The 12642-nt window shown below is 42.8% G+C and overlaps 1 protein-coding gene across 1 annotated transcript in view; it reads right to left on the bottom strand.

Moving 5' to 3' along the window:
• LOC115140954 (protein cordon-bleu-like) overlaps positions 1–12642 on the bottom strand; it is a 66071-nt gene that overhangs the window by 47564 nt on the left and 5865 nt on the right. The window contains exon 3 of the mRNA XM_065027193.1: positions 813–1027. Coding sequence (XP_064883265.1) covers positions 813–1027 — 215 coding nt within the window. The remainder of the gene's footprint in view (positions 1–812; positions 1028–12642) is intronic.

Genomic DNA, 12642 nt, shown 5'->3' with positions numbered 1-12642 from the left:
TTGTCCCACTCCTCTTCAACGGCTGTGCGAAGTTGCTGGATATTGGCGGGAACGCTGTCCTTCTAGTCGATCCAGAGCATCCCAAACAATGGGTGACATATCTGGTGAGTATACAGGCCATGGAAGAACTGGGACATTTTCAGCTTCCAGGAATTATGTACAGATCCTTGCGATATGGGACGGTGCTTTATCATGCTGAAACATGAGGTGATGGCAGCGGATGAATGGCATGACAATGGGCCTCAAGATCAAGACAATCCCGCCGGTGATCTCAAGACCATCCCAAAGAAGCCGGATGTGGAGGTCATGGACTGGCGTGGTTACATGTGGTCTGCGGTTTTGAGGCTGGTTGGTTGAACTGTCAAATTCTCTAAAACGACATTGGAGGTGCCTTATGTTAGAGAAATTAACATTCAATTCCCTTGGCAACAGCTCTAATGGACATTCCTGCAGTCAGTATGCCAATTACACACTCATTAACAGAAGCCCTGGTCTTGTTTTCTGCATGAGGGCTGGAGTCCTGGATGGACTAGTCTGATTCACTCACTGCTCCAGCAGAAAAAGAGAGAGACCCTCATTAAGGCCAGAGAGGCTCTGGCAGGTCAGCTTCTCAACACACACACACACACACACACACACACACACACAGAGAGAGAGAGAGAGAGATTCTGGGAAACTGAGGGAACCTTGAAAAGGCCTCTCCGATCAGATACCAAAGGCCACATGCATAAGAGTCTGTGAATTGAGGGTCGCAGGGTTAATGTGTACGTGTGCATATGCATATGTGACGAGTGTGTGGTGTTGCCTGTCACCTGCCGTCCACTGTGCTGCTGGTCTGGTAGCCTCGAGGCAGAGTGATGTGGAGGTCTACGCTGGTCCTCATCATGTTCTCCTTGGTGTCCATCACCATGCTGCCCATACTGCCCTGCGCTGAGCCTCCCCCGTCAGGCACTGCGTTACGGAATATTCTCCTCGGGGCGGGCTCGGGGGCCAGGGGCGGAGGGGGGCTCGGGACTTCATCCTCTTCCTGAGGGATGGACAGAGGTTAGGCATAAGGTTAGGGATAGGCATACGGCTAAGTTTAGTTTTATAATCAGATATTTTAGAGCGAAATTGTCATTTGCAGATTGGCCGGATTGTGGCAAATTAATTAATTTCTCTATGTTGTTTTGTTTTCTCCCAGAAAAGGCAGTCCGGTCATCATGGTGATTCAAAGGGAAATAGAATAGACAAGACTTTGAACAACATTGCTGTTTTGCACTGGGATAGGTGACAACGAACATAACAAAGGCAACTTGAATGGCAATGACTTTCTGTCTTTCAGTGAGATGACATAAGCCAGTCTGTCTCCAGATATGCAACGGTTGTTTATTGGTTGGCAGGGTCACAGTGGTCCGTGTTGTGATATTACCATTCAAATCTGACACCAAGGACTTTCCGTATCATGATTGGTTCATTATTATAAAAACTTGATGCGATGATCTTATTTTATAAATATAAAAAAGGGGAGGTGCTCTACAAGCCTCTCCGGGTTTTTAACCCCTCCTGCACAAGCTCTTTTCCATTGCCTTTTAAACCTTTATCATATTGTTTTGTAGTTTCTTGTGTGCAAATAAATAAAACAATTATTTTATACAGCATAGAGATAATGTAACCATCTAAACACACAAGGATAAAGATAAACCAGCATGCATTGCAATTCATCCAAACTCATGTCTGTCATTATACTGTATAATGCTTCAATATATAAATGAATAAATAGACATTAGGCGGCAGCTCTACACTGCACCAAAATACATGGCACTAACTGCACTGATGGCAGGACTTTGAAAGAAGATTATGTAAATCATTAGTGGTCCTAACTTTCACTACACCTGACTCTGTATGTATTTGACACGTGTCAGGAACAAATTGTAGCCTTGTCTCAGCACACACCATTATCTCGACTATAATATACAGTTTACAATGATTCATGCCTTTCCCTTCTAGGTATGTTTAATAGCTACACACTTTCTCCCTACTGAGCAAACAACAGTATGAGATAAATCTGCACCACTCACGTCAAGTCAGTCCTTGGGCTTTAGATTAAGCGTTCTATATATCAGTCCATGTTTATAAATCCTTCCCAAGGACTGGGGCTACAGGGAAAAGTGCTCTTCTAGGAGCCTCGAAGACAACTTGTTCTATGAAGGTGGAGAGTAGGCGTGCATGTGAACATTCAACAAACTACCGTGCTTAGACTCTAACCTCACCTAAGTTAATTATTAATAACTAAGTCCGGCATCCATCCACAGCCCCAGAGTAATTGAACCATTGAACCACAATTGTTCAAAACAAAACACCAGAGAGAGGGCGATGAAATGAAAAGAACTTCATGATCAAAACCAGTGTACTGCAGTATACCACTATGAATGGGTCAGGGAGAATGCACCTGTGTGTTTGATATTGGGACAACAACTCGTACACCTCCGCTCGAGACTGAGATCTTAGCATGCCCTTGTCTCCAGAGTCAGCCAACGCACACACACGCGCGCACACACACACACGCTTTTGGGCGATGAGAGAATCTCCTAAAGAGAGAAGAAAACTCAGTTCCTGAGCTGGGCAGTAAGTGCAGTTTCCTGAGTGACTGGGTTACAAATGGACCTTTCACAGAACCATTCAGTCCACTCTCTCCACTTCATTGGCCAGTTGTGAAAGGAATCAACCCGAGATATGTTTTAATTGAACACACAATCCAATGGAAACACATACAAGATTTTGTTGAACGACTGTGAGAAGGTCACTTCTGGTGACTTTCTTTTAAAGGACATTGTACTCCAAAATACATGAACATTAAATGATGTTCTCTTCCTTTGAAACGAATCTGTAAATCAAGGACAGTTTCATTTTATCACCAGACAATTCTATATTAACCCGAACTGGGTACAGATGTCAATTCAGTGTCTATTCCACATTGGTTCAACGTCATTTCATTTAAATTACGTGGAAACAACGTTGATTCAACCAGTGTGCCCAAAGCGCGCCTCGGCAAAATAAAACAAATACTACTAATAATTAAATAAAAGGTTAAAAATGTTTTTTGAAGTAGTGGCAATGATTTAGTAAATCCAGTGCCTTCAGAAAGTATTCACACCCCTTTACTTTTCCACAATTTTGGTGTTATAGCCCAAATTTAAAATGGATTCAATTGAGATCTTGTGTCTACACACAATACCCCATGAAGTCAAAGTGCAATGTTGATTGTAGAACAATTCATTAAAAAATGTTAAAGCTGAAATGTCTTAAGTCAATAAGTATTCAACCCCTTTGTTATGTCAAGCCTAAATAAGTTCAGGAGTAAAAATGTGCTTAACAAGTCACATAATAAATGTTGCATGGACTCAATCCATATTCAATATGGTGGTTAAGATGATTTTTTAATGACTACCCAATCTCTGTACCCCACACATACAGATAATTGTAAGGTCCCTCAATCGAGTAGTGAATTTCAAGCACAGACTCAACCACAAAGAACACACAAAGTGTGGCAAAGAAATTAACATTTTGTCCTGAATACAAAGTATAATGTTTGGAGCAAATCCAATACAACACATCACTGAGTATCACTCTTCATATTTTCAAGCATGGTGGTGGCTGCATCATGTTATGGGTATGCTTGTCAACAGCAAGGGTTAGCCTAAATCTACACGAGTTGCATACCACCACGACATTATATGTTCCTGAGTGACCCGGGTTACAGTTTTGGCTTAAATCAGCTTGGAAATCTATAGCAAGACTTGAAAATGACTGTCTAGCAATCATCAACAATCAATTTCAATAATGTTTTAAAGAATAATGGGCAAATATTGTCCAGTCCAGGTGGGCAAAGCTCTTAGAGACTTACCCCCAAAGACTCTCAGCTGTAATCATTGCAGGATTATATTGCATTAGGGATTGTCATAGATAGTTACAGTATGATATGGTCAACAACACCACCCCACAGTACAGCACAGGGCACTGCAGTGGGGAGTATCCAGTGACTAACCAACCAGCTAGGTGTTGAGAGGAGTGGCCTACTACTGCTATAAACCTAACCTAGCTGTTTAGACCCAGTGGGAGTGTGTAAGCGTCACAACAAGCCCCACAGCACAGGAACCGCAGTAGCTGTAGGGTATCTAGCTAACCAGTGAATAGGTACTACTTCTATAATCTGACCTGGTAGTTTGTTACCCTGGTGTTGTGTTAGACTGATTACGAGATTAGTCTCTGTGTGCATGGGACTGTTCACATTCCAAGGCCCAAATAAGACTCTGCTCCACTCTAGGCAACTATCCAGTTAGAATAAGTTAACCCCTCTGTGCTATTTCTGCCACAGGGCTCAAGTTCATATCAATAATGCTCTCTGTTGTATTGGACAACAATAAAGGAAGCAGGGAGTCAGTGAGCGATACAACTCACTCTGCAAGGAAAGACTGATAAGAGCTTGTACTGTATGAGGTTCTTAAGTTATCCTGACAAAATAATTCTGGAAATATAAATATTCCTTCTTTCCCTGGGTCTTATTAAAATAGTGGAATATGTTAGTAGAGTTTTGTACTGTAGTGTATTAGAAGCAGGAGCCAGTTTAGACCTGATGAAGAGAGACGTACACAATGACAACCTGTCATTTTAGAAGTTGAAGGTAGGGGAAACACTAGTGCATCCCAAATGGCACCCTAATCTGTATATGGTGCATCACTTTTGAGCAGAGCCCTATAGGCCCTGGTCAATCTAATGCAGTGCACTATAAAGTGAATAGTGCACCATTTGGGACGCAGAGACTGTGGTGAGACACCTGTCATGGCCAGTTCTATGCAGCACAATGGGATTAGACCCAAACAATGGGAGCACTATCCTTTAAAAAGTAGACACTGCATTTAGGCATACTATGGAGTAATAAAACAAAAGTGACCCATTTCACTCCAACAGACATGTATTTTACTGACCATAATTAGCATATGAAATACCTGCATATTATTAGTAACTCCATACTATACTACATATGAACTAGGATCCTATTGGAACATACACACAGTACACAAATAGTAGTAAGGTAAAGGAAAATCTTAATATTCTATTTCCTGATATTATAGTGCTTTTCTTAGCATACAATAACATGAAGGAACTGTTCAAAATATAAACATTGAGGATTTGATTTAAATGTTTTTATTAATAATATGAAAGGAGAAAGAGGAGAATAAACAAGTAAATATCAGGAAATATAATACTTATTTGGATAATTATATAGTTCACCCATTGTTCTCATTGTCTGCTAAAGCAGCTTGATCTGGTTTTAGAAATCTTTGGCCATCTCATTTGGGATCTTTCAATACCACAACAGACTAGCTATTGATTAAGGACTGAGGAAGAAAAAAAAAATCTGCCTTCATTTGGAGGGTGTCCAAGTGCTGAGAGAGAAAGAAAGAGAGACTGTCAGCACACATCAATGAGAGACTGTGGATTGCTACTAGTGTTCCCATAGACTTCCAGTAATTGAGCCAACGACTATCTACATGTATTTAAAAGCACATCTCGGCAGATATATATATATCTGGTCTCTAGTGACTCCTCAAGCACCGCGAAGCAGTGCCTTAGACCGCAGCGGTCTAAGGCACTGCTTCGCGGTGCTTGAGGAGTCACTAGAGACCCGAGTTCAATCCCATGCCATGACGCAGCCGGATGCAACCGGGAGACCGATGAGGCGGCACATAATTGTCCCAGCTTCGTCCGGGATAGGGAAGGGTTTGGCCTGCTGGGATGTCCTTGTCCCATTGTGCTCTGGTGACTCCTGTGGAGGGCTGGGCGCATGCACACGGACATCGGTCCCCAGTTGTACGGTGATTCCTCTGACACATTGGTGTGGCTGGCTTCCGGGTTACGAGAGCAGTGTGTCAAGAAGCAGTGCGGCTTGGCAGGGTCGCGTTTCGGAGGACGCATGGCTCTCGACCTTCGCCTCTCCTGAGTCCATATGGGAGTTGCAGCAATGGGACAATTGGATATCACGAAAAAGGGGTAAAAAGTTACAAATTAAATAAACAAATAAATAAATATATATATATATATATATATATATATATATATATATATATACATACACACAACTGTTCAAAGGTTTGGGGTCACTTAGAAATATCCTTGTTTTTGAAAGAAAAGCTCATTTTTTGTCCATTAAGGAACAGACGCCTCACAGGTACTCAACTGGTAGCTTCATTAAATAGTACCCGCAAAACACCAGTCTCAACGTCAACAGTGAAGAGGCGACTCCGGGATGCTGGCCTTCCAGGCAGAGTTGCAAAGAAAAAGCCATATCTCAGACTGTCCAATAAAAAGAAAAGATGAAGATGTGCAAAAGAACAGACACTGGACAGAGGAACTCTGCCTAGAAGACCAGCATCCCGGAGTCGTCTCTCACCGTTGACGTTGAGACTGGTGTTTTGCGGGTACTATTTCATGAAGCTGCCAGTTGAGGACTTGTGAGGCGTCTCTTTTTCAAACTAGACACTAATGTATTTGTCCTCTTGCTCAGTTGTGCACCGGGGCCCCGACTCCTCTTTCAATTTTGGTTAGGGCCAGTTTGCGCTGATCTGTGAAGGGAATAGTACATAGCGTTGTACGAGATCTTCAGTTTCTTGGCAATTTCTCGCATGGAATAGCCTTAATTTCTCAGAATCCAGAATAGACTGACAAGTTTCAGAAGAAAGTTCTTTGTTTCTTGCCATTTTGAGCCTGTAATCGAACCCACAACTTCTGATTCTCCAGATACTAAACTAGACTAAAGAAGGCCAGTTTGATTGCTTCTTTAATCAGAACAACAGTTTTCAGCTGTACTAACATAATTGCAAAAGGGTTTTCTAATGATCAATTGGCCTTTTAAAATGATAAGCTTGGATTAGCTAACACAATGTCTCTTTGGAACACAGGACTGATGGTTGCTGATAATGGGCCTCTGTACGCCTATGTAGATATTCCATTTTAAAAAATCAGCCGTTTCCAGCTACAATATTCATTTACAACATTAAACAATGTCTACACTGTATTTCTGATCAATTCAATGTTATTTTGCCTCCCGGGTGGCGCAGTGGTCTAGGGCACTGCAATTGTGAGAGACCCTGGGTTCGCGCCCAGGCTCTGTCGCAGCCGGCCATGGGGCGACGCACAATTGGCCAAGCGTCGTCCGGGTTAGGGAGGGCTTGGCCGGTAGTGATATCCTTGTCTCATCGCGCGCGACTCCTGTGGCGGGCCGGGCGCAGTGCTCGCTAACCAGGTCGCCAGGTGCACGGTGTTTCCTCTGACACATTGGTGCGGCTTGCTTCCAGGTTGGATGCGCGCTGTGTTAAAGCAGTGGTTGGGTCGGAGGACGCATGGCTTTCGACCTTCGTCTCTCCCGAGCCCGTACGGGAGTTGTAGCGATGAGACAAGATAGTAACTACTAACAATTGGATACCACAAAATTGGGGAGAAAAGGGGGTAAAATTCACACAATTTGTATTTTTTTTAATGCTATTTTAAACGGACAAAAAAATTGCTTTTCTTTCATAAACAAGGACATTTCTAAGTAATTACTTTTGAACGGTAGTATGTATATAAATATATACACATACATACACACACACACACAATACCAGTCAAAAGTTTGAACACACCTACTCATTCAAACGTTTTTGTTTATTTTTACTATTTTCTACATTGTAGAATAACAGTGAATACACCAAAACCAAGTGAAGCTGGTTGAGATAATGCCAAGAGTGTGCAAAGCTTTCATCAAGGCAAAGGGAGGCTGCTTTGAAGAATCTCAAATATAAAATATTTTGATTTGTTTAACACTTTTTTGGTTACTACATGATTCCATGTGTTACTTCATAGTTTTGATGTATTCACTGTTATTCTACAATGTTATTCTAGAAAATAGTAAAAATAAAGAAAACCCTGGAATGAGTAGGTGTGTCCAAACTTTTGGCTGGTACTGTGTGTGTGTGTGTGTGTGTGTATAAAAATATATATATTTTTTTGCAGCGGTTGCAACAATTTAGAGCCACCTCTGCTAAAATAATATAGGGGAAACACTACCTTGAGAAGCTCTTTAACCCTTCCACACGTAAGAACTAATGCTATTCTTGTCGGTTGTCACTCGAGTTTCCCCCCTATTGAGCAGAGGACAGACAGTGAATACCCTCACCCTCAGCCACTCCACAGAGCAACAATGGCAACATGCTCTCTGGGAGCCATGTGTTCTCATAGCAACCTATATTTACACCACTAGGAGAGAGAGAGAGACTTGCTCTCTACTTGGTAGCAGCTGGGTATTTATGACTGATAGAAGTATCCTGCAGAAAGTGAATGACCCACATGCATCTAGGGGACATTTGAGCTCCACAGAGGCATTTGTTTGCAGTTGCTGAGAGCATGCAGCTTCCTAATTCAGCATATGCCCTGACTCTCAAATGACAAACCACTCGAAGGGGTAGACTAAAGCCCACCCTGTTTTATTGCTGAGATGGCAAGGTCTTCATTGGCTTTCTGATGATAACAAACTGGCCTGTGCTCTCTGAAGTGTCCATTTAAAACTGTATTTGGCTCTACTACAATACAATACCCAGTTCTCTGAGCACAGTAACACGGAAAACAGCAACAGGTAGCCTAAAGTCAAATCAGTATAATAAAAAAATCTACCAAGAACTAGATCATGAAGGTTGTATTGGTTTTTAAATGAAAACATAAGCCCACGAATATTTTCATATATTTGCCTTGCTGTTTTCATTATGTTGAGGTTATGGTTCGCGGTGTATCCGAAGTTTTTGGGGGTGTATTATTTTTGTTGCGTATAGATTTAAAATGTTTCCCTTTTTAGATAATGATAGCGGGTGAGTCACTATTGAGTCCTATGTGGATGTTTCGGTTGTAGACTATGTAGAGGACGTATTCCGTTCCAGTAGAGCACTCCAACATCACTCCTCCCCCCCATGGCCTCTTCCCAAATGCCATGCTCTATCATTACCCACCCACACACGCTACACCATGCTCAGAATACTCCAGCTATGCTAGCCTCGGACCATTACACACCATGCTCAGAATACTCCAGCTCTACTAGCCTCGGACCATTACACACCATGCTCAGAATACTCCAGCTCTACTAGCCTCGGACCATTACACACCATGCTCAGAATACTCCAGCTCTGCTAGCCTCACACCTTTACACACCATGCTCAGAATACTCCAGCTCTGCTAGCCTCGGACCATTACACACCATGCTCAGAATACTCCAGCTCTGCTAGCCTCGAACCATTACACACCATGCTCAGAATACTCCAGCTCTGCTAGCCTCGGACCGTTCCAAAGCTGCTGGTTCTGGGAGGAACAGGACTGTACTGATTATAACCACATCTCTGGGGGAACAAGTGAACACAGCTCCTTTGGCTCTAACAAATGTGCCTTCTGGAATAAATTACTCATTAGCAGCAAGAGAGAGAGATACATAAAAAAGAGAAGAGCATCTCTGGGCTGCCGTTCTCTCTGACATCCACCTAAGGGAGAGGCAGAGGCACCACTTGTCGTACTGTAACAAACCAGACACCACCCCTCTTCCCTTCACAGTAGTCAGAGACATGTAACCTAGGTGCCTAGGTCTGGTCATCTGCTCCTGGTTGGTTGGTGACTCAGGGCTGCCTGGTCTATGAAGGTGAGAGATCGCATAAGTAATTACAGCCACAGGAAAAAACAGTCAACATATTCACTTCAACTACACTCTTAGAAAAGAGGGTTCTTTGGCTGTCCCTATAGGTAGGATCCTTTGGGTTCCATGTCAAATCAAATTGTATTTGTCACATACACATGGTTAGCATGTAGACACAAGTGTAAGGGGATAAAGAATATGTACATAATGATATATGAATGAGTGATGGTACAGAGCGGCATAGGCAAGATACAGTAGATGGTATCGAGTACAGTATATACATATGAGATGAGTATGTAAACAAAGTGGCATAGTTAAAGTGGCTAGTGATACATGTATTACATAAAGATGCAGTAGATGATAGAGTACAGTATATACGTATACATATGAGATGAATAATGTAGGGTATGTAAACATTATATTAGGTAGCATTGTTTAAAGTGGCTAGTGATATATTTTACATCATTTCCCATCAATTCCCATTATTAAAGTGGCTGGAGTTGAGTCAGTGTGTTGGCAGCAGCCACTCAATGTTAGTGGTGGCTGTTTAACAGTCTGATGGCCTTGAGATAGAAGCTGTTTTTCAGTCTCTCGGTCCCAGCTTTGATGCACCTGTACTGACCTCGCCTTCTGGATGATAGCGGGGTGAACAGGCAGTGGCTCGGTTGGTTGTTGTCCTTGATGATCTTTATGGCCTTCCTGTGACATCGGGTGGTGTAGGTGTCCTGGAGGGCAGGTAGTTTGCCCCCAGTGATGCGTTGTGCAGACCTCACTACCCTCTGGAGAGCCTTACGGTTGTGGGCGGAGCAGTTGCCGTACCAGGCGGTGATACAGCCCGACAGGATGCTCTCGATTGTGCATCTGTAGAAGTTTGTGAGTGCTTTTGGTGACAAGCCAAATTTCTTCAGCCTCCTGAGGTTGAAGAGGCGCTGCTGCGCCTTCTTCACGGTGCTGTCTGTGTGGGTGGACCAATTCAGTTTGTCTGTGATGTGTACGCCGAGGAACTTAAAACTTACTACCCTCTCCACTACTGTAGAACCCTCTGTGGGCAGGGTTTTTACATGGAACCCAAAAGGGTTCTAACATGGGAAAAAAAGGGTTCTTCAAAGGGTTCTCCTACGGGTACAGCCCCCAAAAAACTTTTGGGTACTAGATAGCACCATTTCTTTAAGAGTGTATGCATGTCGCATACCTAGTGAACAAATAATGACAAAGCATCCTCACTTTAAAGTACCTCAGGAATGTCTTAATGCAACTATTAAATATAGCAAACACCATAGAGCAGTGTTCTGAAGTTATTTCAGAAGTAGGCTATTGACACAACAAATACATACAACTATTGTTTACTGATAAGACACATGGCTGAGTGGACCAAACAAAGCCTATGAAGCCAGATGGTGTAGTACTGAGTTAATAGGGTAATTCTTTTAGCATCCCATATTACTGCAGATATGTCAGTGTCCCAAAGAGCACCCTATTTCTATATAGTGCACTACTTTTGACCAGGGTCCATAGGACTTTGATCAAAAGTAGGGAACTATTTAGAAAATAGGTTGCCATTTGGGAAGCAGTCTAAGTCTCTGCACTGATCCACTGACTGCTTCAGACCCCGGTCTCACACCAACTCTTACTTAGCCATGACCCATGTCATGAGAAGACCTGTCCCCTTTAATAGAGACCGTGTTCCACGTGTGTCTGGACAGGATTCAGTCTCTCTCAGAACCTAATCCTCGAGGATTGCACATGCCAGTGCAAACAAGAGACCCCTATACTGTATAGCTAACCCTTTACACCAGGTCTGCATCCCTACAGTATATAGTGCACTACTTTTGTACCAGAGCCCTATGGGCCAAGGTCAAAAGTAGTGCGCTATATAAGGAGTAGTGTGCGATTTGAGATGCAGACCAGGACTGTATAACCTGGCCCTCTACACCAGCTGCTGTGTGTGTGAAACCATCCCTGGTGGAGGGTAATATCCCACAGGACAGGGAGTAGAGCACTGAGCAGTGGGGACTGGGGAGGGAGGGCACAGAACAGCAGGAAATAACAATTAGTTACATACTCCCTAAGCAACTCCCTCAATTAACAAAGCTCTGCTGCAGGAAAGGACTCAGAGAAACACATATTATACCACTCCTCTTTTAACCATAGACACTTCCAGTCAGAATGAGACGAACATATGATTATGGTATTTGTTAAATAAGGGGAGGCTACTGCAGGAAAGGTGTGAAAAGGGAAATAGATGTAAACTAGTGTCAGTACTAGCATCACCGTATGATAACCTAAAGCATCATTATAATCAACAGCTGCTCTTCCTCTTACTCAGAGTCTGCCATCCACAGTGTGATGGTGCAGGTGAAATAACAATCAAACATCCAAACCAACCAATGTAAGAACAATGCCATTAATGAACACAGGATTACTACCACACCTAACCTAATATTTGGGGCTAGTCTCAACTGTACTGTACACTGATCAGTCTTCACCTCAAACCCACCTACCACACAATCCTCAGACTACACAGTCTGACAGTGGCCCAAAATAGGTCCTGTAGCTTAGTGCTCAACTTGTGTTGAAACAGCCCCTCATATCCACCATGCAGGAGAGGACAGTGCAACTAGTCAACAGACTGCTGTAGAGTAATGACACACTTAAAACGTGTTCATTTTGCCCTCTTGACTACAATAATTACATTTCAAAGCCATCGATTCCCTAAAATGGTATGCATGTGTGTCTACATAATTATGATGTAACCTATCAATAAGTTGAAACGTATTCTCTTCAAAACTATTCTTACTTGAGTTGTAACTGCGTAAACAATAGTAAAACTGATAGGGCAGGTCCCAATACAAGTAGAGCATATGCACTGAAGAGTCCATGGAAGTAATTAATCTGCTGCGTGTGGTAGCAGTCAGAATTATTTGTTAAAGACTAATGCCAGGCAGTCAGAG

Source organism: Oncorhynchus nerka, linkage group LG14 (assembly GCF_034236695.1).
Source record: "Oncorhynchus nerka isolate Pitt River linkage group LG14, Oner_Uvic_2.0, whole genome shotgun sequence".
In the NCBI taxonomy this organism is placed as follows: Eukaryota; Metazoa; Chordata; class Actinopteri; order Salmoniformes; family Salmonidae; genus Oncorhynchus; species Oncorhynchus nerka.
Note: the sequence above shows the minus strand (reverse complement) of the source record. Positions and strands in the feature narration are given on the sequence as shown.